At 37.9% G+C, this 24,746-nt stretch overlaps 1 protein-coding gene across 7 annotated transcripts in view; it reads right to left on the bottom strand.

The window, feature by feature from the left end:
- Positions 1 to 24,746, bottom strand: part of LOC105472399 (sperm associated antigen 9) — a 165,851-nt gene that overhangs the window by 33,020 nt on the left and 108,085 nt on the right. For all 7 annotated transcript variants that reach the window (XM_011725618.3, XM_011725622.3, XM_011725612.3 and 4 more), the window contains 9 exons: positions 19,628 to 19,749; positions 12,788 to 12,845; positions 11,611 to 11,763; positions 10,758 to 10,809; positions 7,268 to 7,398; positions 4,566 to 4,622; positions 3,338 to 3,511; positions 1,146 to 1,275; positions 31 to 120 (listed from right to left, as the gene is read on the bottom strand). In XM_011725618.3, coding sequence (XP_011723920.1) covers positions 31 to 120; positions 1,146 to 1,275; positions 3,338 to 3,511; positions 4,566 to 4,622; positions 7,268 to 7,398; positions 10,758 to 10,809; positions 11,611 to 11,763; positions 12,788 to 12,845; positions 19,628 to 19,749 — 967 coding nt within the window. The remainder of the gene's footprint in view (positions 1 to 30; positions 121 to 1,145; positions 1,276 to 3,337; positions 3,512 to 4,565; positions 4,623 to 7,267; positions 7,399 to 10,757; positions 10,810 to 11,610; positions 11,764 to 12,787; positions 12,846 to 19,627; positions 19,750 to 24,746) is intronic.

Raw genomic sequence — 24,746 nt, 5'->3', positions numbered from 1 at the left:
ATATCTCCTTTAAATTGACAATGAACTTACTTTCATTGACGTATCTTTTTCATCTAGAGGTCTGAGATAGACAGGCACAGGTAAATTTTTCATCTTATTTTCACCTTGACCATTGGTTACCTAATAATCGTGGAAGGAGGAGCGAAAAAGGCACATCAAAAGTGAAATTCTTATAGATCCACTGAGACATGAGCAAGCACTGCTGTTATTTACTCCTTGAAATCAAGCTCAGGTTTTTTTGTTTTTGTTTTTGTTTTTTTTTTTTTTGAGACAGGGTTGTTCTGCTGCCCAGGCTAGAGTACAGTGGCTCGATCACGGCTCACTGCAGCCTCAATCTGCTGGGCTTACGCGGTCCCCTCCCACCTCAGTCTCCCAGGTAGCTGGGACTACAGGCACAGGCCACCACACCCAGCTAATTTTTTAAATTTTTTGTAGAGATGAGGTCATGCTGTGTTGCCTAGGCTGGTCTCAAACTCCCTGAGCTCAAGCCATTCTCCACCTTGGCCTCCCAAAGTGTTAGGATTATAGGCATGAGCCAATAACAGGCATCATGAGCCAATGACAGGCATCAGCCAATTTTGCCATTCTTATTTGAGCAATTCAATAAACATGATACAATGGGAGCTCAAAAAGAGGCTCTAATTCACACATATGCGCACACATGCACACGCATATGTGTTTGTACATGAACATGTGAGTCTTTTGGGGCAGGAATTACGGAGTAGACAGATAAAGTTCCTGAAGACCTGAACTTAATTTTAAATGAACAGTTTGAAAAGTTCCATGCCAATGATTTTTTTCAATAATGACACTGGTTTTTCAAAAAACGAAATCTTCAAATATTAAACCAGAATTGCTCTGGCGACAGCAGAGCAGGTACCTCAAACTCCGCGCACTTAGCCACCCTTCACTGACTCCTCCCCTCCTCACACACTCAGAGCATTTCATTTGAGTTCTACAGCTCCAGAAAACAGCCTGAAAGCCACCACCCTCCATGCTTAAATGTGTGCCCAGTCCATGTGGCTGAGATGAGCAGGGCTGAGATGAGCAGGGCTGGGATGAGGATGGTGAATCCTTCATGCCCAGGCACACTCAACTCGCCCTCTTCTTTCCTGCTGGATGCTCTTACCACATGTGCATATTACCTGTTTGTACTTCTGAGGCAGACTCCAGCCAAAAGCCTGCACTCTACCATCTTCCTTCTGAACATGTGCTTTTACCTGACGATACTGCTCTCTCTTTTGTTCTCTGCGTGAGGCTAAACTAGCTTCAGTTCTAAAAGGAAAAAAGATTTTCCTTTTTAATTATGTGAATACATTTAATTACGTTTATCCCCAGTTTTATTTCTCCTCTGTCACTAAAACAGCAAAAACAACAAAAATTTACATGATTTCAAATTAGTTTATTCCAACTGTAACAGCTCCTTAAAAAGTGTTGTAACAGGCTGGGCGCGTTGGCTTATGCCAGTAATCCCAGCACTTTGGGAGGCCAAGGAGGGCAGATAGCCTGACGTCAGGAATTCAAGAGCAGCCTGGCCAACATGGTAAAACCCCGTCTCTGCTAAAAATACAAAAATTAGCCAGGCATGGTGGTGCGGACCTATAATTCCAGCTACTCGGGAGGCTGAGGCAGGAAAATCATTTGTACCTGGATGGTGGAGGTTGTAGTGAGCCAAGATGGCACCACTGCACTCCAGTCTAGGGGACAAGAACAAAACACCATCTCAAAAAAAAAAAAAAAAGTGTTATACTAAAGCTGGTCTTTTTAAGTTTGTGTAGTGAATTCAGTGCCTAAGCTTTAACAGGTTAGCAAGCAGCTTTGTTACATTAAATTGAATCATCAGCCACCAAATTTATTTATTTTATTTATTTTTTTGAGACAGAGTCTCCCTCTGAAACCTAGGCTGGAGTGCAATGGCGCGATCTCAGCTCACTGCAAGCTCCGCCTCCCAGGTTCACACCATTCTTCTGCCTCAGCCTCCCGAGTAGCTGGGACTACAGGCGCCCACGACCACGCCCGGCTGATTTTTTTGTATTTTTAGTAGAGACGGGGTTTCACCATGTTAGCTAGGATGGTCTCAATTCCTGACTTTGTGATCTGCCCGCCTTGGCCTCCCAAAGTGCTGGGATTACAGGCCTGAGCCACTGTGTTCGGCCCCAGCCACCAATTTTCTATCAGGTTTCAGATGCTGGCCATATGAAACGGGAAAATTCTTAAGTATTTTTGGCTTTTTTGTTGTTGTCGTTCATTAAACAAATATTTACTGAGAATATCCTAATGCCAGAAAATGTGCTGGAAGTGATTTAAAAATTGAATAAATCAATATCTGCTTAGGAAGATTGATATAGGTTAGATTTTAGATCCCATTAACTTGTTTCAGAAGATAAAAATGCAAACTGATTTGGTAAACTTTGTACTTATAAGGTAAAATATTATTAAAATGATTTTGAAAATAATTTGCCATTCTTTTGGCCATTTAAATTTTCATAAGATGAGTTGCTATGTATATATACCACAGTTAACGTATCTACCTATATGTCAGATACTTTACAGATAATAATTGGATCCAATCACCTTTGAGATAGGGTATCAGATTAATTTTACAGACAGAGAAACTGGGGGCTCTGAAAGGTTAATTTGCCCAAGCATTTGTACCTAATGGGTAGTCAAATCAGGACAGAAAACCAGGTCCTTTGACACCCACAGAAATGTTCAGACATTTAGGATAAAGGCTCATTTATCTCTGAAAACCATTAACATTTCTATTAACAGGTATTTATCAATGTTATCATACCAGCAAAAATGAGGCATTTTTTAAAAATCCTTCTCTTTTATAAAAACTAAAATGCAATTTTCATAAAAACTGTTGACTATAAGTAATTTACTTAAAGATAGCCAAGTTACAGAAATGATTTTATTTATTTATTTATTTATTTATTTATTTTTTGAGACGGAGTCTCACTCTGTCGCCCAGACTAGAGCAGTGGCATGATCTCAGCTTGCTGCAACCCCACCTCCTGGGTTCAAGCGATTCTTCTGCCTCAGCCTCCCAAGTAGCTGGGATTACAGCCACACACCACCATGCCCAGCTAATTTTTGTATTTTTAGTAGAGACAGAGTTTCACCGTATTGGCTAAGCTTGTCTCCAACTCCTGACCTCATGATCCGCCCACCTTGGCCTCCCAAAGTGCTGGGATTACAGGCGTGAGCCACTGCGCCCAGCCCAGAAATGATTTTTTTATAGATTTACCTGAATCCTTATAGCTGATAAAAGGCCAAGAATATTCTGAACCATTAACTTAATTTAGAGTATAACGATTAATTTGAAGAGACTTACTCTTCACTAAGGAAATCAAAGGCTTTGGACTTATCCCCAGGGAGCTGAGATAAGGTGCTGCTTCTTTTCTTGACAGAGGGAGTAACATGAGATGTGGGTGCATTGTACTTCAGATTAACAGGTGGTTCAGGCTTCTTAGTCGTGTTACTTGAGGAGCTGAAAAGTCGGCTGAAACTAAAAGAAGAAAGTATGTCTGCATGTCACATGTACTGTGAGAAACAACCCTTGATTTTCCACAAACTTTTATGCTGAAGAAAATTTCAGAGCACTTTTACAAGGCAATGAATTAGAAATTGGCAAAAACAGTTTCTGTAGTTACACGCTGCAGCCTTAGCAATAACTCATAGCCAAACTCAGACATTCAGCGAAGAGAAACTATTGCTTAGATTGGCGGGTGCCTGTTCTTTAACCAGCAATTTCCATAATGAAAGCAAGAAGCTCTTAAGTAGAGGAAACTTCTCCTACTAAATAAATATATACTTTTTTGTTTTTTTTGCTAGCTCCTACTTGGTGCAAGGTAAGAGCGATTGTTAAACAGCAAGGTTATGGCTGTGTGATGTGAATAGAAGCTTAGTATGCCAGTTCTAAAAATAGCTTATTATAATCAAGTACTAGCACACATATTACCATGTTAACACACATCTTATACATTTTCTGATTAAGCTCAATTTAAATAACTACTTTCAGGTCTATTTTTTTTTAAACTGACACTTCCATTAAATAGCAGATTCACCAAAAATGGGTAAGTTTTAATCACAGTAAACACAGAGTACTTCTAGCACAAACATAACCCAAGCCCAATACATACACACTACTACTCAAACCCTACAAGCACTAAATTCCTCATCTTCACTTTGTAAGGTTTCTTACAATTACAAAACCAGCCAATCAGAAGCCTACTTAACGGGGATCCAGGTCACTTTCAAGTCTATAAATAATTCCCATTATTTAAATTTGGCAGAGGATTGCAACAAATGCACAATCAACACGATGCAGCTTACAATATCATTTTTTTTGTCCTTGAGAACAGCCTTACCGAGTTGGCATACTATAGATTAAAAAAAAAAAAAAAAAAAAAGGTCAGTTTAGCTACTTACCCATTACCCTAGTTTAAAAAAAAAATGAAGGAAAGAAAATGGACATAAAATCATTCTTGGAAATAAATTTTGACTGCAATTTTCTTGTGTCATGTGCTGTCTAACATCTTTATTTGTTTTTCAATACTTACAACTGCCAAATGCTTGACCTTTTTTTTTCCTGCATGGCTGGATTTTCTCGTGATGCCCTACATTCAAAAAGAAAAGAAAATAAATGTTATCAGTGAGGTAGTCTACCTTTCTTTCTGAAGAACAAGAGACCCAAGAAGTTCATGGGATACTCAGAGAAGAGTCAACAATTAAATTCAATAAATACAGTAGTTACTTTGACCTACCATGTGTCAGTCAATCTGCTAAAGCTAATTCTACCAAGAAAAATAAAATTATCATCCCTCCCTCAAAGAGCTTAGTCTACCGACAGAGGATTATAATACGTGCTAGACAGATAGCCAACATGCCTGAATGGTATTTAACATTTTTTATTGAAAAGATACCCTCTAACTTTCCCTTTTATTAAAATATTGCCTTGTAAATTCCCATCTTTACATGAAAGTCTCTATCACCTGTATTTGCAGCTCTCACAAAATAGCTTGAAACTTTGGCGTTCTGAGGGGTCATTTTTCACAAGACTAAAACTTCTCCGTCACTGGAAAGATGACCACAGCAGGGAAGAGGATAAACTGGATTGACAGGTAATTCAACAAAATTTCAGAAAATAGGATATTCCAAATTGATTTATAAGGTGGTAGGGATTCTGCCATCATAATCAGAGCTCCCTTTTCATTACTTTTTTGTTATGAACTAAATTAAAAGCATTCTTTAATTCAGTGAATAAGTTAAAAGTAAGCTACCATTTCCTTTAATTTGTTGACTACCACTTGGCTGCTAGAGTTAAAAACAGCAATGGAAAGTGAAGTCCGGCTGGGCACAGTGGCTCACGCCTGTAATCCCAGCACTTTGAGAAGCCGAAGCGGGTGGATCACTTGAGATCAAAAGTTCGAGACCAGCCTGACCAACATGACAAAACCCTGTCTCTACTAAAAAAATACAAAAAGTAGCTGGGCATGGTAGTGCACACCTGGAAACCCAGCTACCAGGGAGCCAAGGCAGGAGAATTGCTTGAACCCAGTGAGTGGAGGATGCAGTGAGCTGAGATTGCACCTCTGCACTCCAGTCTGGGCAACAGAGCAAGACTCCATCTCAATAAATAAATAAAGTCCACTTTCAGTTTTTTGAATATTTACTTACTATTTATTCGATATCCACTAAATACTGCAGTTAAGAACACACTTCTTAGTGGGTTAGTTTCATTGTCTAGTAAATATAGATTAGAATACTGATCTTCCTTATGGGCAGTTATAAGCAATTACAATTACAGCAAATTGTAAAATGATGTGTTAAAACACTTGATTCTAGTATAACATTGGTAAAGGGTACATAAACTGAAATAAATGATGTAATACTAAGGAAGTAAAAGTTGGCAATTAAGGAATATGCTCATAAACTTAAAAACAACATGTGAATGTATACTATTATTGGTAAATCTGATGGGGGCAGCTCATTTATAAACTTTTCGGGAGCTCTTTCTAAATTAAAGAAACACTGTTACTGAGACCATGACCATTAGATGGCAGCATTGGGTGAGATTTAAGAGCCACCTGACTGAAAGATATCAATGGAAGGGTGTACTTGGCACAAACAGTTAGAAAAGAGGGAAAGATCTCATTGTTCAGTTCCCACCTATGAGTGAGAACATGCGGTGTTTGGTTTTCTGTTCTTGTGATAGTTTGCTAAGAATGATGGTTTCCAACTGCATCCATGTCCCTACAAAGGACACAAACTCATCCTTTTTTATGGCTGCATAGTATTCCATGGTGTATATGTGCCACATTTTCTTAATCCAGTCTGTCACTGATGGACATTTGGGTTGATTCCAAGTCTTTGCTATTGTGGATAGTGCCGCAATAAACATACGTGTGCATGTGTCTTTATAGCAGCATGATTTATAATCCTTTGGGTATATCCCCAGTAATGGGATGGCTGGGTCATATGGTACATCTAGTTCTAGATCCTTGAGGAATCGCCATACTGTTTTCCATAATGGTTGAACTAGTTTACAATCCCACCAACAGTGTAAAAGTGTTCCTATTTCTCCACATCCTCTCCAGCACCTGTTGTTTCCTGACTTTTTAATGATCGCCATTCTAACTGGTGTGAGATGGTATCTCATGGGGAGGGACTGCATTGGGAGTTATACCTGATGTAAATGACGAGTTGATGGGTGCTGACGAGTTGATGGGTGCAGCACACCAACATGGCACAAGTATACATATGTAACAAACCTGCACGTTATGCACATGTACCCTAAAACTTAAAGTATAATAATAAATAAATAAATAAATAAATAAATAAATAAAATAAAAAAATTTAAAAAAAGAAAAGAGGGAAAGAAATCAAGCAAGAGTATTTGACAGAAAGACACTGAGTCAAAATAATTGATTTTCCTGTGTTGCATATGAAATTGTGATCTTTTCCGGACATTACCGGGAAAGTAGTATTGATTTCTACACATGAAAAATGACCATCATTCCTAAGTAATAATAATTGCCTTTTAGAGGTCATCGCAACATCCTCCAAGATCGCTTACTGGCCCAAAAAGCACCTCCTTTGATCACATTCTGTTGCTAATTCTGAGTGTTACTTTAGAAAGTCTCTCCTAGTAAACAGAGAAAGGGACTTGGATCTCACAGGGCAGGACTTTAGTTCCAAATGAAGGAATATTCAAACCTACAAAATAATAGTAGGAAAATAATGGAATGCTTGTTATACACACCGAATCATCTCTGTCCATCGAACAGCTTCTTGAAGCTCCATCAATCTCTCTTTATACTGGTTTCTCTCCATGAGAACACGGGCCATTTCTACTCTAGTAAACCGTTTCCTCTGGGCTGTGGGAATATCACTCTATAATGACAAGAAAATGAGAGATCATTCTGGAAGCTTATATATGTCTTGGTGTTCATCTCAGAGTTATGCAAAATCTTCCAGTTTTTAAGCATTCCTTAATTTCTAATCTAGTAGATCATTTAAAGAAAAATGGCCTTATAACAAAATCAACAGAGATTTTTTAAAATTATTTTTTTAAATATATTTTTTGAGACAGGGTCTTGATCTGTTGCCCACCCTGAAGCACAGTGGTGAAATCACAGCTCACTGCAGCCTCAAACTTCTGCGTTAAAGCAATCTGCCCACCTCAGCCTCCTGAGTAGCTTGGACTACAGGTACATGCTAACATGCCCGATTAATTTTTAAATTTTTTTGTAGAGACAGGGTCTCGTTATGTTGCCCAGGCTGGTCTTGAAATACTGGACTCCAGTGGTCCTCCTGCCTCAGCTTCCCAAAGTGTTGGGACTATAGGTGTAAGCCACTGTGCCCAGCCAACAAAGAGATTTAAATAATCACTCATGACTACAAAGATAAAAGGTGGCAATTTAATTTCTGAATATATACACACATATTTGAACATATTACAAAGAAATCATAAAGAGTACTGGGGGTCTATTCTCGTAGTTCTTAAAAATATATAAAAAATAAGGCTAAAAAATAGAATAGTAGGGGGCAGGACACATTGGCTCACGCCTGTAGTAGTGGCACTTTGGGAGTCTGAGGCAGGTAGATTGCTCAAGCTTAGTTTGAGACCAGCCTAGGCAACATAGTAAAACCCTGTAGCCAGGAGTGGTGGCACACATCTGTAGTTCCAGCTACTTGGGAAGCTGAGGTAGGAGGATGGCTTGAGCTGGGAGATCGAGGCTGCAGTGAGCCATGATCATACCACTGCAGTTCAACTTGGGCAAGAGAGTGCAATCCTGTCTTTAAAAAACAAAACTACAACAACAACAACAAAAAACAGTAGGGCCAGGCACGATGGTCCATGCCTATAATCCTAGCACTTTGGGAGTATCACCTGAGCCCAGGAATTTGAGACCAGCCTTGGCAATGTGGTGTGAGATCTCATCTCTACAGAAAATAAAAAATTAGCCAGGTATGGGGTGGCACACAACTTTGGTCGCAGCTACTCAGGAGGCTGAGGTTAAAAAAAATAAAAATTGCATAGAATTGCTCAAGGCCAAGAGTTCAAGACCAGCCTAGGCAACACAGTGAGACCCTGGCTCTACAAAAAATTAAATTAAATAGCCAGGTGGGGTGGCATGCACCTGTAGTCCCAGCTACTTGGGAGGTTGAGGTAGGAGGATCACTTGAGCCCAGGAGTTCAAGGCTGTAGTGAGCTGATTGTCACTGTACTCCTCCAGCCTGGGTAACAGAGCGAGACTCTGTCTTTAAAAAATAGTAATAATACTAAAATAAAAATAAAGAATAGTGCAGATTTTAAACTAAAACCAAAATTGTTATCTACATAGATTTAATATGCTATTGTAAGTTTCACCTAAAAATGTTGCTCTAACATTATTTTAATTCATGCTCTGTAACAACTGTCACTCAGAAAATAGTTATAAGTTAGTTCCATTTATCTCAAATTACCAAACCACATACTCACCTGAGACCAGCATGAAGGGTAAACTTACTGCCTAGTTACCAAGGTATTCAACTATAAGAGTCGCTAAAATACCAACATAAATGCAAACAGATGGAGACAATTGTATTAGTCAGAATTACTCTTAGAGAGAATATGTGAATATAGAGTAAGCATAGGGGCAAGACCTCAAAGGAGCACGGCTCAAGTCAATGTCCTATAGGCTTTCATTATCCACATTTTGCATCAAAGCTGAAAGGTTTGGGACAGTAAGAAAGACGCTAAGCTTAGCCCTTAGCAGTCCTCCTCCTTTGTTGTTCTGTTACAGAACCTGGGCCTCTCCTTTCAATAAAGTTAAACAACAAGTGATAAAGATCTTAAGTTTATAACACAGCAAGCCCACTAGTAGGTATGTACTCTGGAAAGGCTACTTACTGCTCCTGCCCACCTGGAGACTTGTACTGTAATGTTTGTAACAACAGCATTGTAAAAAGCTGAGACAAACTAAATATTCCTTAACAGAAAAATAAAAACATAAATTGTAGACTATTCATTCAATGGGGTATCATAAAGTAGTAAACATGAATGATAACTACAGCACTATATTAAAACGTGGATGAATCTCAAAAACATGCCACTGAGGAAAAGAAGCTGGTCCCCAAGACTAAATATAGTGTGAAACACAAAAAAGTAAAAATTAAACCATATATACATATGTGATATGATAAAATTACTTTTTAAAGTTAAGCAAATGATAAATATAGGATAGCAGCTTTCTCTGCAGGGGAGGAACGCAGAATAGTTCAATGTTTAGCAATGTTCTAATGATCAGATTGGGTGGTAAGTTCAAAATGTTAATTTATTATGATTCATAACCTGCAGGCCTTACATGTTTTTGTGTGTATCATTAAATAAGATATTAAAAAACAGAGACTGAAGGGGCACCAAGTGATCATTCTGTCCAAAACAACCATATATCTTTGGTCTGACCTTTGACCTGCAAATATCTGTTACAAGAATGATTATGATGCTGGGCTGGGTGGCTCACACCTGTAATCCCAGCACTGTGGGAGGCTGACTGGGGTGGATTACCTAAAGCCAGGAGTTAAGAGACCAGCCTGGCCAACATGGCAAAATCCCACCTCTACCAAAAATACAAAAAATTAGCCAAATTAGACCTGTAGTCCCAGCTCCTCGGGAGGCTGAGGCACAAGAATGGCTTGAACCTGGAAGGTGGAAGTTGTAGTGAGCTGAGATCGCACCACTGCACTCCAGCCTCGGTGACAGACTGAGACTCTGCCTCAAAAAAAAAAAAAAGAAGACTAGAAGTATGCTAAGCATATTAGCAAGAAGCTCATGTTTATTCTTTTGTACTTACGTTCACAACAATATGAACTAATTGGCTAGTACTAAAGTTCTAGACTTCATCTTTTGTTTAATGCTATTAAATAATTATTATTGTTAAGCTTTCATATTTCTAAATCAAAATTTGAAACCAAACAACAATAACAACAACCAAAAACCCCAAAATGTCCCAGTTGGTCCTTGAACTTGAACATGCAAATACAGGTGCACAGAGGCACAGAGGGAAAATGAACACACTGCATGGAGCCAGAAAGCTCAGCATCTGGATACCATGTAAAAGCATGAGCTATCCTATTCATGACCATTAACATGCTTCCTGACTTTTAAAAATCTTTATAGTATTATATCCAAAGCTTACTTAGAAAGAGCTTCCCAAAATACCAAAACATGGTAAGGTAAGAAAAAGAGTCCAGAACTGTAAACCTACATCATCATCATCTTTTGCTTTTTGCCTTGCATCTTCAGCTTCTGCTCGAGCTCTAGTGGGGAAAAAACAAAACAAAACATGTTATTTGAATTGAGCTCATCTTTTCAAAAAAAAAAAAAAAAAAAAGAGAGAGAGAGAGTAGGTCAACAATTTTAACTACCACTAAAGGATTATTTTTCTTTTCCCAAACAGGGTATTTAGCCACCTTCATTTGGTGGAGTATCATCATATCATAGCATTGTTTTCAGAAATAAACAGGTATTAAAGAAAGCGGGATTTAAAAAAATAATGTTTTAAATTTCCTTATTATCAAAACAAAGATGTTTGAACAGTCTCCAACTTTTTTTGCATCATTATAGACATAAAAAATGACAGTATTTAGGCTGGGCGCAGTGGCTTATGCCTGTAATCCCAGCACTTTGGGAGGCCAAGGCAGGTGGATCACCTGAGGTCAGGAGTTCAAGACCAGCCTGGCCAACATGGCGAAACCCTGTCTCCAATAAAAGTACAAAAATTAGCCGTGTGTGGTGGCAGGTGCCTGTAATCCCAGCTACTCAGAAGGCTGAGGCAAGAGAATCGCTTGAACTCAGGAGGCAGAGGTTGCAGTGAGCCACGGCCTTGCCACTTCACCCCAGCCTGGGTGACAGGAGTCAATATTTAGATAATAGGCTAGCAACTGGAGAGGCCTGCTCACAGCAGAGGCAATGGGCTGGGGCACTTTGCCCTCTCCCAGGCAGCTCTTGGCCTTCCAGGCTTAAGTGGACAGAAGGTCTCAGTCTCAGGGTTACACCTGTAACCCTTTGTGGCATAACTGGCAAAGAGTTTGGTTTAGAACAACACAGTTAAAACTTACTTCCTAAGCTCTTCCTCCAATTCTTTGTTCTTTTCCTCTAGCTTCAGTTTGGCTTGCTTCACAGCCTCCAATTCCCCTTGCAGCACATCTTTCTCACAGGTCAGTTCATCCACTTTTGCTATCAAATCATTCTTCACTATGTTCAAAGCATTTCTAAGAAACACATATTTCAAGTGCATCATTACAAATAAATATTATTTCCATCTTTCAGCTATTCCTTTGTAGACTAAAGTAACTGTACAACCATAAAGATGAATAATTTAATACTTTAAGACATTCTACCTGATGTTGTTTGTAGATAAATGCAAAAAGAACACAAAGCAACAGTCTAAGGTTTTACTCATTTATCAAATGAATAAAACAAGACAGACCATCAATTACTAAAAAGTGAGAATATTAAATTTTAAAAATAGCATTCATGAGGTTACTATTGTTAATAATTCCTGAGAATATATTACCCAATCAATAAAGTAAAATTATTCCTTGATGTTACCTTTAATAAATAACGAGAAAAGTCTAAACTGGAAAGTTAAGACAGTTTAAGCTGAAGAAAAAAAATGGAGATCCAGTTCCTTTGGGTATAGTGGGCATAGGACCTCATTATAACTGTAGTCTGTCTTGGATATACACAGATGTTCCAAAGTTGCTCTGATACAGCAAACTGATAAAGGAACCCATCAGCTTTTCCACATGACTGGGGATCTGTCCCACTAAATGTGTCTGAGGGCTTAAGACTCCACAAATTGCACCCAAGGATGCACAGCTAAGGAAGGCAGCTCTGAAGAGGAAGGCTGAGTATACTTCAAAATATTTGTCTGGAAATAAAAGAAACCCCAGGAGAAGAGATAAGAAAACAGACAAATGTCAGGGGAGGGAATAAAAAAAGTGTAAAACCAGGACAAATCCAGAAGATTAAGAAAAAGGCATGGATACTTATAGAGTGAAAAGGAGATGACAATTTGTTTCTACAAAAAAACAGGGCAAGGAAACATATCCATCAGGGCAATGTAGGTCCCAACATTACGCGCGCGCGCGTGTGTGTGTGTACACTCAGAGGAGGGGAACGAGATGGGACAGGGAGATTCCATTAGTATTACGTTAAAATGATGAAGTGTCATTGACTTGGACAAGAATAAAATTATTTATCTTCTGTTGTTAAAATTTCACATATACTTACTTGGTTTCCAACAGTTGTGTATTTTCTAATATAAGATTCTCAACTTCCCGACCCATTCCTATCAAAAGAAAAAAGATAAAGACTTTGAAAATAAATACATCAATAATCATATACACTTAAAATATAAGCTACAGTCACAAGTTTTATTTTAGAAATGTTATCTGCCCTTTATTAATCTTATTTTGTCTATTTCATTTGATGGATCTACTTTAATAGATTATAAAATTATAAATAATTATTCATTACAAACAAGGCTAAAGATTTTGTTGGCCAATTTCTTTCTTAAATCTGGATTGGCTTGCTAGGGAATGAGGCCAATTTTCAATATCTGTTAGTCTATATTTTATTTCTCATAGATAGTATTTCAAAAGGATCAAGACGTTTCTGCCAAATATTCTAATATTCCAACATTATTTAGGGGAAAAAAGAACAGCTTTAATATGGATCTAAATTGTTTCTAAATCACATCCGACCTTGGAGGCTTTTGCCTAAAAATTAGACCTTATTAATAGAGAACAGGCAAAACCAAGGCCAAAGAAAGACAGAACCCCAAGGCAGATGAAACCTTACCAAAGAAATTATGGTCTTAAAGCCCATGCATTCCATGTAAAGCAAAAACAAAGAACAAGAAATGTTTTACGTAAGAAACAGCATGAAAACAGATTATTAATCTATAAAGTTTTATACATGATATGAAAACATCTGGAATCACAATGTTATGATTTAATGCATAATGATGTGTAAAAGACAGAAATAAAGATGATTTCCTTCATTCATAAGGATGCTGATATAGCTAAAAAATGCTTTACCAATTCTTTCTCACAATAAAAATGACTATAATTAGATTGAAAATCTTCAATCAACAATACAAACTTTCCTTCAAAGTGCCACCTATAAAATAATAATGTTCAGTTATCACTTGAGTGGCTATCTTTGACAGTGTTTGGCATTTTAATGACTACTGTGAGACAGGCACATACAGCATCCAATGCAAGATCCAACGGAGTGGTCTTTAGGGAGAAGAAAGCTAGTAATTTGATTCTCCTGAGAAACTGAAGAAATGAAACAACACACTAGGGAATATAACTCAAAAAACAAAAAGTCAAAGCAAAACAAAAAAAACCCAAAAAAACAAAAAAACCCACCAGTCACTCATCTCAAGGAATTGTGAGCTAATAATGTTGGAAAATCACATACAATGGAAGAAGTAATAATCATAACCCAAGTAAACAGGAAAGAAATCTTTCTAAAGAAAACTACAAAAGACAAAGGAGTTAACATGTTCCTTTATTTTAAAAAAGGTAATTTTCCAAATGATTTTAAAATTACTTAAAACAAATACAGCCAACCTAGGAATGCTACATATTCTGTGCACCTGGACTCATATTTTGTCTATATTCTAATTTTCTCAAAGATCAAGGTACTTACACCAGAATGAATTAAATATCAGAAATAGATTACTTAATCATCTACCTATGTATTATCCACAAACTGAAACCAAAGCAAACAAAATAAAAATCCCAAAAATGTTTCCAAATTCTTAACTCCAAAACAATCTTCGGCAAGATATTTGCTTAAAACACTAATGCTAACTTTTTCTTCCTTTGTAGATACAATGACTGGGAAAGTTAACTTTTTAATAAAGTTATAGAGACAGAAGAAATAAGAGTGTAGACTGGTTGAAAAAAGTTTATATAGTAACTATGTTTGCTATAAACTCTCAAGCACTTAGATAAGCGTGAAAGCTGAAAATATATGAAAGGCAAAAAAAAAGTTGAGCAGAAAAAAATGATGAGAAAGCATTAGATGAGAACAGCAGCCAAGAACACCTAGCTTAAAAAGCAGTAATATTAAAATATTCAAAAATCATACACACCAGAATATTCCCCTAGGTAAGCAGCCCAAGAAAAAAATGAGTGAGAATCTCAATTAGATTGTTTTCAGAAAGCAAGAACTAAACTCATTTACTTTGAAAGAGAGGAAACAAAGAAATTGACAAGATGTAGAGAAACCATTAACTAAACACAATGAAGTGTAAATATTTATAAAAAGGAAAAAAATTGAAATGTGTTCTACAGGAAAAACAAATCCTATAATATAGTTTCTAAAGTTTACATTAGCCATGAAGCCAGTAGACAAGACAGATATTCTGCAAACTGGAGGGTATACAGGACATTTTTGAAAAGACACAAAGTCCTCAGTGGGCTTAGAAAATTCACTGTATAATCCATATATTATCCTACTCGGCTTGCATGTCTTCAGGTGCATGAATATACTGCTACTGGGTCCTCGCCATCACCTAAATGTGACTCAGGCTGTTCCACTATAATATGTTGTGAATTTCCCTGTACTGTACTTTTATTGGTCTTCTTGCATCAATGACACAACAGCAACAACATTTTAAAATTATAGTTAAAAGATTAACTGGCAATGTAGAGAGTCTACTCTTAAGGGAAAAGACTACAAAAAGTCACGAGGATACCAAATGGAAACACATGATGGTGCCTCTGAGTATGTATGAGACCCGGATGAAGTAGAAATAAAGCCTTTCTGAGATGGCAAAAATAAATAAAGTTTACATTAAATGTACACATTCCCAATGAAGAGTTACCTTAATATATGGTGTATAAATTGAATATATAACCAATAGGATTAGCTAAAATTTCATTTTGAAATGATCAATAAAAATTCTTTATAAGAAAAACGTAACTTAAAGTGGCCTCATTTCTATTCAAGACTTAAATGAAGCACAAATTTAGGTCCAATAAATTTGATAATTTTACTTATTAAAAACAAGCAAAAAAAACCAAACTGCCTGGCCGTTTTTAAAATCATAGAAGTTTTATTTGGATTTTAACACTGATTCTCAAGCTAGGTCCACAGATGAGCTTCAGAGTTACATGGTAATTCCTTGAGAAAATGCACAATTTTACCTAGTTCTATACATGTATTTTTCCAAAGGTGCATTGCTCTCTTACAAATTCTCCTGTAAAGAATTTTTAATCCCAAAAGGAGAAGAATCACCGATTTTGAAACAAAACCGTCAGAACTATTTAGCAATCCATTCACTCAGTTGCTATGTGCTAAAGATGCAACCGTGAACAAAAACACAGTTGTCTCAGCCACATTGAACTCATAGTCTGTCCAGGGAGACAGGTAACTAAAAAATAACAGTAAAGTATGAAAAGTGGTATAATAAAATGCAGTGCCATGGGAATACATTTCAGGGAAAACTAAGGGGATCAAGGCAGAATTTCTGGAGGATGTATCACTTAAGCAAGGCAAGAAAAAAATATATATATATACACATATATATATGTATGTATGTATGTATGTATACACACACACATTTAGGAGAGGGAACAAACAAGCCTTGGTGATGCGCTGTGAGGGAAACTGAGAGGTGCAGGATAGAGAGCTATTCATTCACTGAAACAGTGCCTGTTGGTCCAAGAACAGCCTTGGGGGACAGAACAATAAAGATGACAAACTGAGCTTTATACATGTCAAATGTAAAGCCCTCCAGGTCATCTTAGGGGTGTCTAGTATGCAATTAGGAAATAATAGTCTTGGGCTCTAGAAAAAGATTTGGGATGGAGATAAAAACTTGGGAATAATTAGCCATGAAAACCAAGAAACAATGAGAGCAAATATGATTTCTCAAAGTATCAGACCTAGGACAGGAGCGCTGATATCTGAAAGATGAGGAAAGGAAGCAGATCCTGTTAAGATGACTGAAAAGGTAGAGTCAGAGACTGGAAAGGACATGGGCAAGCTGATATCACAGAAACCCAGCAAAGAGAGTTTTAAATAAGAAAGTTGAGGGATGAGACACCAATCAAGATAAAGGACAAATTGTTGAGATTCTTTTAAATTAGTAAAATTAGAAAAAGGTTGTGCTGGCATGATGGTGCATGCCTGTAGTCCCAGCTACTTGGGAGGCTAAAGGCAAGAGGATTCCTTGAGCCTAGGAGTTCCAGGACAGTCTATACAACATAGTGAGATCTCGCCCCAAAAAAAAAGGGTAATCTTAAGTACTGAGTCCATATATAACGATTGAAATTTGTTATCACTGAATTACACAGAAGAGAAGCCAAGGACTTTCTTTTTTTTTTTTTGAGACAGAGTTTTGCTCTGTCACTCAGGCTGGAGTGCAGTGGTACAATCTCAGTTCTCCGCAACCTCCACCTCCCAGGTTCAAGCAATTCTCCTGCCTCGGCCTCCCAAGTAGCTGGGATTACAGGTGCACACCACGATGCCCGGCTAATTTTTGTAGTTTTAGTAGAGCTGGGGTTTCACCATGTTGGCCAGGCTGGTCTCGAACTCCTGACTTCAGGTGATCTGCCCACCTCAGTCTCCCAAAGAGCTGGGATTATAGGCATGAGCCACTGTGCCCAGCCAGGAACATTTTTATTTACCATCTTTGACCAAAAGTATTCATAAGTAACTAAACTTACAGTAATATATTAAAATATTCTAATCTGGACTATTCTAGAGGTAAATGTATCAACATCTACAAAATGGAAAAGATAGTTGGTAGTCTGTTTCTTATCTTTAAAGTGGCAAAGAAACCAAAGCATCAGGATATTACTTTTATTTGATTTAAAAGACCACAGATATTTCTAAGCACTATGGGGCTTCTAAATGCTTCATAAGAAAAGAGAGTTTGGGGCCACCAACCTTAAAAATTTTGTCACTCATTACTGCATTATGAGGTAACACAGTGTACAAATTATATTCAGAAGTACTTCATTCTTGTTAATACAAACAGGCAGCATAAAGGAATTTTGTGGGGTGATGTATATCGATTCTGGTGAATTTTACTGCACTGAATATACATTTTTAAGTTCTTCTAACATTTTTTTCATCTGCTCCTCAATTTTGCCAGGGAGTTAGTTTTTTAAACCAATTATGTCTTAAAAGAAACTTTTCAGGTATAATTTGATGTTAACTAAAATTAAAACATAAAAGTAAATATAAAAATGGAGTATTCCTTAAGAATTAAACTTTCAGGCTGGACGCGGTGGTTCATGCCTGTAATCCCAGCACTTTGGGAGGCCGAGACAGGCGAATCACGAGGTCAGGAGTTTGAGACCAGCCTGGCCAATACAGTGAAACCCCGTCTCTACTAAAAAGACAAAAATTAGTCAGGCATGGTGGTGTTGAGCCAAGATCGCGCCACTGCACTCCAGCCTGCACAACAGAATGAGAGTCTGTCTTTAAAAAAAAAAAAAAGAATTAAAACTTTCTTAGCCCTCCATAAGAAATGCAATCATTCAATTTCTTCCAAAGTTTTACTTAAACTTTAATGGTGACAGTCCCTTTCTGTCTAACTGTATGTACTTAAAATACTTTCAATCTCTCTTACTAGATATTTATTTTTATGAGACAGGGTCTGGCTCTGTCACCCACGCTGGAACGCAGTGGTGCAACCCATGTTCACTGCAACCTCTGCCTCCCAGGTTCAAGTCATCCTCACACCTCAGCCTCCCAAGTAGCTGGAACTACTGGCATACTCCACCATGTCTGGCTAATTTTGGTATTTTTTGCCATGTTGCCCAGGCTGGTCTCGAACTCCTGAGCTCAAGCGATCCACTTGCCTTGGCCTCCCAAAGTGTTGGGATTACAGGCATGAGCCACTGCAACCGGCCTAGATAGACATTTAGATAGAACTTGTGTTTTCCTTCAAAAACACTTTACAATGTCAAGGACATAACTGGGAATCAATAAATTTAACATAAAATAATGCAAGCAATGTCACTCCACTCCAAAGTCATAACAATTAACAAACGAAACCTTTTGAGAACAGTGTAGTCTGCACTATAATTATACCAATAGATACAAATTTTTTTTAGCTTAGTATCTCCAAAGGCATATATTTTTAATTCCATATAGTTTTAAATTTCTATAGGGTCTTAAGTTATAAGGAAGGTACACCAAAACTGATTCATATGAGCCAGAATCCTGCACTGAAAGGAACTTTAGAGATCATCCAGGGCAGGGGTTGGCAAACTCTTTCTATAAAGGGCCAGACAGTAAATATTTTAGGCTTTAGGTTTCGGTTGCCTACTCAACACTGCTGTTGGTAGGCAAAGGCAACCACAGACAATAAGTAAATGGTGGTGGCTGTGTTCCAATAAAACTTCATTTAAACACGCACACAAGAGATCAGCTGGATTTGGTTGGAGGTAAGCTGCAGTTTGCCAGACTCCTGAACTAGGGTCCAGCTCCTTCATTTTACACACAAGGAAATTAAGGTCCAAAAAGGTTAAGCTACTTGGCAAAGGTCAGCAGGCAAATAGTCTAAGAGCCAAATGCAATATTCTTTTCAAACCATGTATTCTTCTAGAACACAAACTTTAAAATGATTATATTTACCATAGAGCTACAACATAATATACTCTGTGAAAGCTTAGAAAAATCAAGTGTTATAATTTCTTATTTAATTAAAGTCAACAGCATATAATGAAATTTAGGTAAGCCAGGAAATAACTAGCCATCAATCCATACATACACACACACACACACACGCACGCAAACACACACACATACACACATACACACCATGTTTCTTATGTGTAGCAGGAGTTCAATAAATTGTGTTGTATGAATTCAAAATATGAGTTTAAATGCAATTCAGTTTTAAGCATATCCATAAGCAAAGGTGCTTTCATTTAAAACTTTCATGATCACAAAGAATATGTTCCCAATAACTACCTAAAAGGGCAATAACCCTGTGCCACTGAGCAGTTGGGGACATTTTAAAGGACTTTTCAATTAAATCATTTAAAAAATCAATTTTAAAAACAGTATGATACTTCTTCAGATGAGCTATCATACCTAGTAAATCTGCTCCTTCATCCACATCTCCTATTAGGCCTGAGCCAGCTGAAGACAGTTCTTCAAAGAGAGATTCTGTATTGCGATCAAAAGCTTTGTTCTCTATGCCTTTGGTGGGAGTGCTATGCAACAAGAACAACAAAACCAAATCAACAAATGACAAAGACTTTTTAGACGCTGTAAAATGAATACAATAGGCTAAGCTACATAGGACTTTCTTACCTATAATTTATGTTTACTAGAAAATATAATTTAAAAAGATTTCTCAAAGGCTTCCTAAGAAATTCTCACTAAGCTCCATGGAAATAAGCTGGTGAAGAAATTATAGAATGTTTTTCTTGTATGATCCCAGCAAACACAAGCAGTAATGGCAGCTCCTCTGCTCTATACCAAGTTCTGGTCTAAGTGCTTCCCAAAGATTACCTATGTCACAAGAAGGCAATTATGTGTGTAAAAGATGGTTAGAGTAGCATTTCTCATAGTGGCAAAAATTGAAATGAGCTAAATGACCGTTAACAGGGGACAGATGAGGTAAGTTATACACATATAAAGTTAAAATTTTTACCTTTAAGGTTAAAAACATAAATAGAGCTTTATAAACTAAAGAAACCCATTATACAAAGGTTTTCTTTTTTAATCAAGTTGCAAAACAGTGTATATACTATATGCCCTATTTTGCAGGGGTATATAGGGAATAGGGAAGTGTATATGTTTGTGCCTGAATACTATTATTAATAGAAAAAACTCTGTAGACCATTTCCAGTTAAACATGGTAGAGAGAACACAGTCATTTATCATCTAATAACTCAGAAACTCAACCAAAATGAAAATTAAGAAATTAAAAAGGTATACACCCAAAAGGACAAAGAGAATAGAAAAAGAAACTATAGCAGATGAAATGTGAACAAAATTCTGTAAGATGGAAAACAGATGGGCAAACAGTAGAAAGTGATTCACTAGACCCGAGAAGGCTGAAACCTAAGCCACTGGGGTTTAGGGAGGAGGTCAATATGCTGCCAGAACCCCTGAAAGGCCTAGGACTTGAAGGTACCAGCAACCACAGGGAGGGCATGTAGGGAGGAACATGAAACAGAAGGACAGGATAAAAAAAACTGTACAAGAGGCAGTACTGGACCTAGATACAATCCTCCAGAACAGTGAGACCTCCCTTCTCTCGGCACAGCTCAGTAACAATGGAAGCCAAGTTTAAATGTTATAGGCAGGAAAGTGGAGAATCAGCATTATTTACTTAAGTATGAATAAAACAGCCACAGAGTACCAGATGTTTAAAGAAGGCCTCTATTATAAAAGAAAGGGCCCAAAACAAAGAGGATGTGACAGAGACACTAAGAGCAAAAAAAGACAATGCAGGCAGCAGTGACAACAAAAAAACAAAGCACTTAATTTTCTTCAGAATAAATGTTGCATTCGTAAAATAGCAAGATGGTGTAAGAAGTACCAACCAAGAAAAAAAACTTAGAAAAAAAAAGAAAGAGGGTTTAAAAGAAAATCTGCCAGCAATTAGTACAAAATAAAAGAGACAGGAAAGAGGGGAGAAAATAAATTATGACAGTCATTCCAGGATGTTCAAAACATAGCTAACAGGTGTTCCAGAATGAGAGCAGAAGAAACAGTAAGAAGAAAGAGAATTTCTCAGAACTGGAAGATAGGAATGTTCAGATGAAAACAGTTAATTCATATAAGAAGATACAAAAAAGACCCCTACACCAAGCACAGCATCATTAATTTTTTAAAAATCAAGAAAGTAACATTCTTAAAAGATTTCAGAGAGTATATAAAAATGAGCAAGAACTCAAATAACAACACCCTGAACTCAACATGAAAATGAAGTAATGTCTTTGCAATTCTGATGGAAAAAAAACTCCCAACCTATAGTTCTTTATCTAGCCAAACTATCAAGTATGTCTTCTTATGAAATTTGTAATTCAAGTTCATAGTGCTCAAAAAAAAAAATTTACTTGTCATGCACCCTTTGCCTGGAAACCTAGTAAGGATACGTTCTGTCAAAACAAAGGCATAAATCAACAAGCAGGATGATGTGGCATCCAGGAAACAAAAGATACAACAGAAGAAAAAGGTGAAAAGAATTCCAGGGATGATAGTGAGGGCATATTCCAGAACCAGAGCAACTATGACAGTAGTCTCAATTGGAGAATGGGAATAGAAGACTGCAGGAGAGTGAGCCCTAAAAAACAGACAGATTTTGTGTTTGGTCATATTAGGGACTTTTACATTTATGAATTTCATAGTGTCTGCCAATGATTTAGTAACAGGAACACAGAAACATAAGGAAAAGAAACAAAATAACCCAAGGCTTTATTAATTTCAGAAGAACAAAAAGTTGTAAAGGAAATTATATGGGCCGGGTGCGGTGGCTCACGCCTGTAATCCCAGCACTGGGAGGCCAAGGCGGGTAGATCATGAGGTCCGGAGTTCGAGACCAGCCTTACCAACATGGTGAAACCCCATCTCTACTCAAAATACAAAAATTAGCCGGGTGTGGTGGCGCCTGCCTGTAATCCCAGTTAGGGGGCTGAGGCAGGAGAATTGCTTGAACCTGACAGGCAGAGGTTGCAGGGAGCCGAGATCGCACCACTGCACTTCAGCCTGGGCAACAGAGCAAGACGCCATCTCGGAGGAGGGAGAAAAAAAAGAAATGAAATGTAATTATACTATATTCTGTGGCTAAGTAGAATTACAGATTAATTTTATGTAGTCATACTGATATAAATAATGAACATTAACGGAATTTGAAATATTATAATATTAGGAGGATGAAAATATGGTGCTTTAGGCATTATATCCTCATCTACTATAGAAAGCCAATAGTTAACATCACAGCCTTTTTCAACCAGGGTTCCTTATTTGATCTACAGAATACAGAAAACGATTTAAGTATTTTCTCTATTCTCCCAAGGAAAGTACATGCCTAGAGTCCTATTCTAGACGCACAGGAGCATAGCTAATTCATTATATACAAGAGATGCCTTAGGACATTAGGACTGCATTTTCTCACAGAATCTCAGCTGAAAAAGGGAGGGATGAAGGAGGGGCAGGATGAGCATGTCATTTTAGATACCTGAAGACAAACAGCATAAGAGAGAGCTATGAAGTGATAGAGTCATGCACCCTTTACCGAGAAAGCTAGTAAGGATAAGCTCTGTCAAAACAAAGGCATAAATCAAGAAGCAGGGTGATGCAGGATCCAGGAAAAAGAGTGGCGACAGAATGAGAACCTGTCTGAGAGAGAGAGAGAGAGAGAGAGAGACAGAGGGTTCTGGTTTTGAATCCCAGGTCCACCTCTTGCTAGCACCTCTGGTAATCTGGGACAAGCTACTTGAACAAGTTCTAAGTCTCTTTATTTATAAAATAAGCATAAAAAGTCTACCTCATAAGGTTGTAATTAGGATCAAATTATATAAAATCATGATGAAAACAGTACTAGTTAACATTTACTGAATGGGGCATTTTGCAATGATTTATCATAATTGATTCATTTAATCTTCACAACCATCTGAGGCATTAACACAACACCGTTTTATAGATGAGAAAACATACCTAGGATTCAAATCCAAGACAGGATTTGAACCCACAGTTTTACTCTAGAGTCTGTGCTTTTAACCACTATAGCGTACTGCACAATGCTTAACAGAGATCAATAAATTGCTTTATTTTTATAGACATTAATTAATTAAAGGATAAACTTTATGGAAGAAATGAAAAGAAAGACAGTAGCTCCTGTCTGACATTCTTGAGCATCAATGAATTTTGGATAATCCTGATTAAGATGACATCTAATCTCCCAGCTTTGGGAGGCTGAGGCAGGCAGATCACTTGTGCTCAGGAGTTCAAGACCAGCCTGGCCAACGTGGTAAAACCCTGTCTCTACTAAAAATACAAAAAGTAGCCCAGTGGGGTGTTGCACGCCTGTGGTCTCAGCTACCTGGGAGGCTGAGATGGGAGAGTTGCTTGAACTCTGGGGAGGGGGTGGGGGGAGGGCAGTGAAAGTTGCAGTGAGCCAAGATAGCACCATTGTATCCAGCCTAAGTGACAGAGCGAGATTCCATCTCAAAAACAAACAAACAAAAAAGATGATATCTAACCATTTTCTTCCTACCACTAAACAGCCTTCCCATGTAAAATGTTACTAAAATGAGACTAATTTCTTCCAATAATGAGATCATTACAGTTCTCAAGATGGAAGTACATTCTCTCTTCCTGATCTGGGGGAAGGTACAAACGTTTATTCAAACATTTTTGTTTGATTTTTAAAATTACATTTATTTAGCATATGTACACATAAAAAAGAAATCATCTTCTGAACCCACCCAGCAGGAAATGTGCACAAACTCAAAGTAAGTGCTAGGGGGAGGGGCCCTGGCCCCAAGTTAGTGGCTGGGACAATGCAATCCTGTGAGTAAGCCCCAGTCAGGAGGGGGCTGGACTGAAGTGTCCGGCAGGCTGGAGTCCCCTGCTGCTGGCCCTAAAATAAGCATGCTCCATAGCCAAAGGTCTGTTTCATGCCCTCAAAGTAGCACTGCTGCCAGCCCTGCCATGTCCACTCTGTTACTTCCTTCACTCCTGCTTCTTGGTTTCCTCAAGTTACAGAAAGTATGGGATATGTCTTGGCTGTCTTTTTTCCCCTAGTTTGAATGCGTCCCCTATAAAATTCAGCTGTTGCCAATGTGATAGTATTAAGATGGGGCCTTCAAGAGGTGATTAGGCCATAAGGGCTTCTCCCTTATAAATAGGATTGGGGTCCTTATAAAATAATGAGGCTTTATCCAGTGTTCAGGGCTCACTTGTCCTCCTGCTATGTGAGGACATAGAGGTCCTCCCCTCCAGAGGATGCAGCAACAAGGCACCAACTTGAAAGCAAAGAGCAGCCCTCACCAGACACCTGACCCTGCCAGCACCTTGATCTTGGCCTTCCTAGCCTCCAGAACTGTGAGAAAATTAATTTCTGTTCTTTATAAATTGTCCAGGTGCAGTGACTCACGTCTGTAATCCCAGCACTTTGGGAGGCTGAGGCAGGCTGATCACCTCAGGAGTTCGAGACCAGCCTGGGCAACATGACAAAACCCCGTTTCTACTAAAA

Source organism: Macaca nemestrina, chromosome 17, assembly GCF_043159975.1.
Source record: "Macaca nemestrina isolate mMacNem1 chromosome 17, mMacNem.hap1, whole genome shotgun sequence".
NCBI classification, from domain to species: domain Eukaryota; kingdom Metazoa; phylum Chordata; class Mammalia; order Primates; family Cercopithecidae; genus Macaca; species Macaca nemestrina.
The sequence above is the reverse complement of the archived record's forward strand: the minus strand, read 5'-3'. Positions and strand labels throughout refer to the sequence as shown.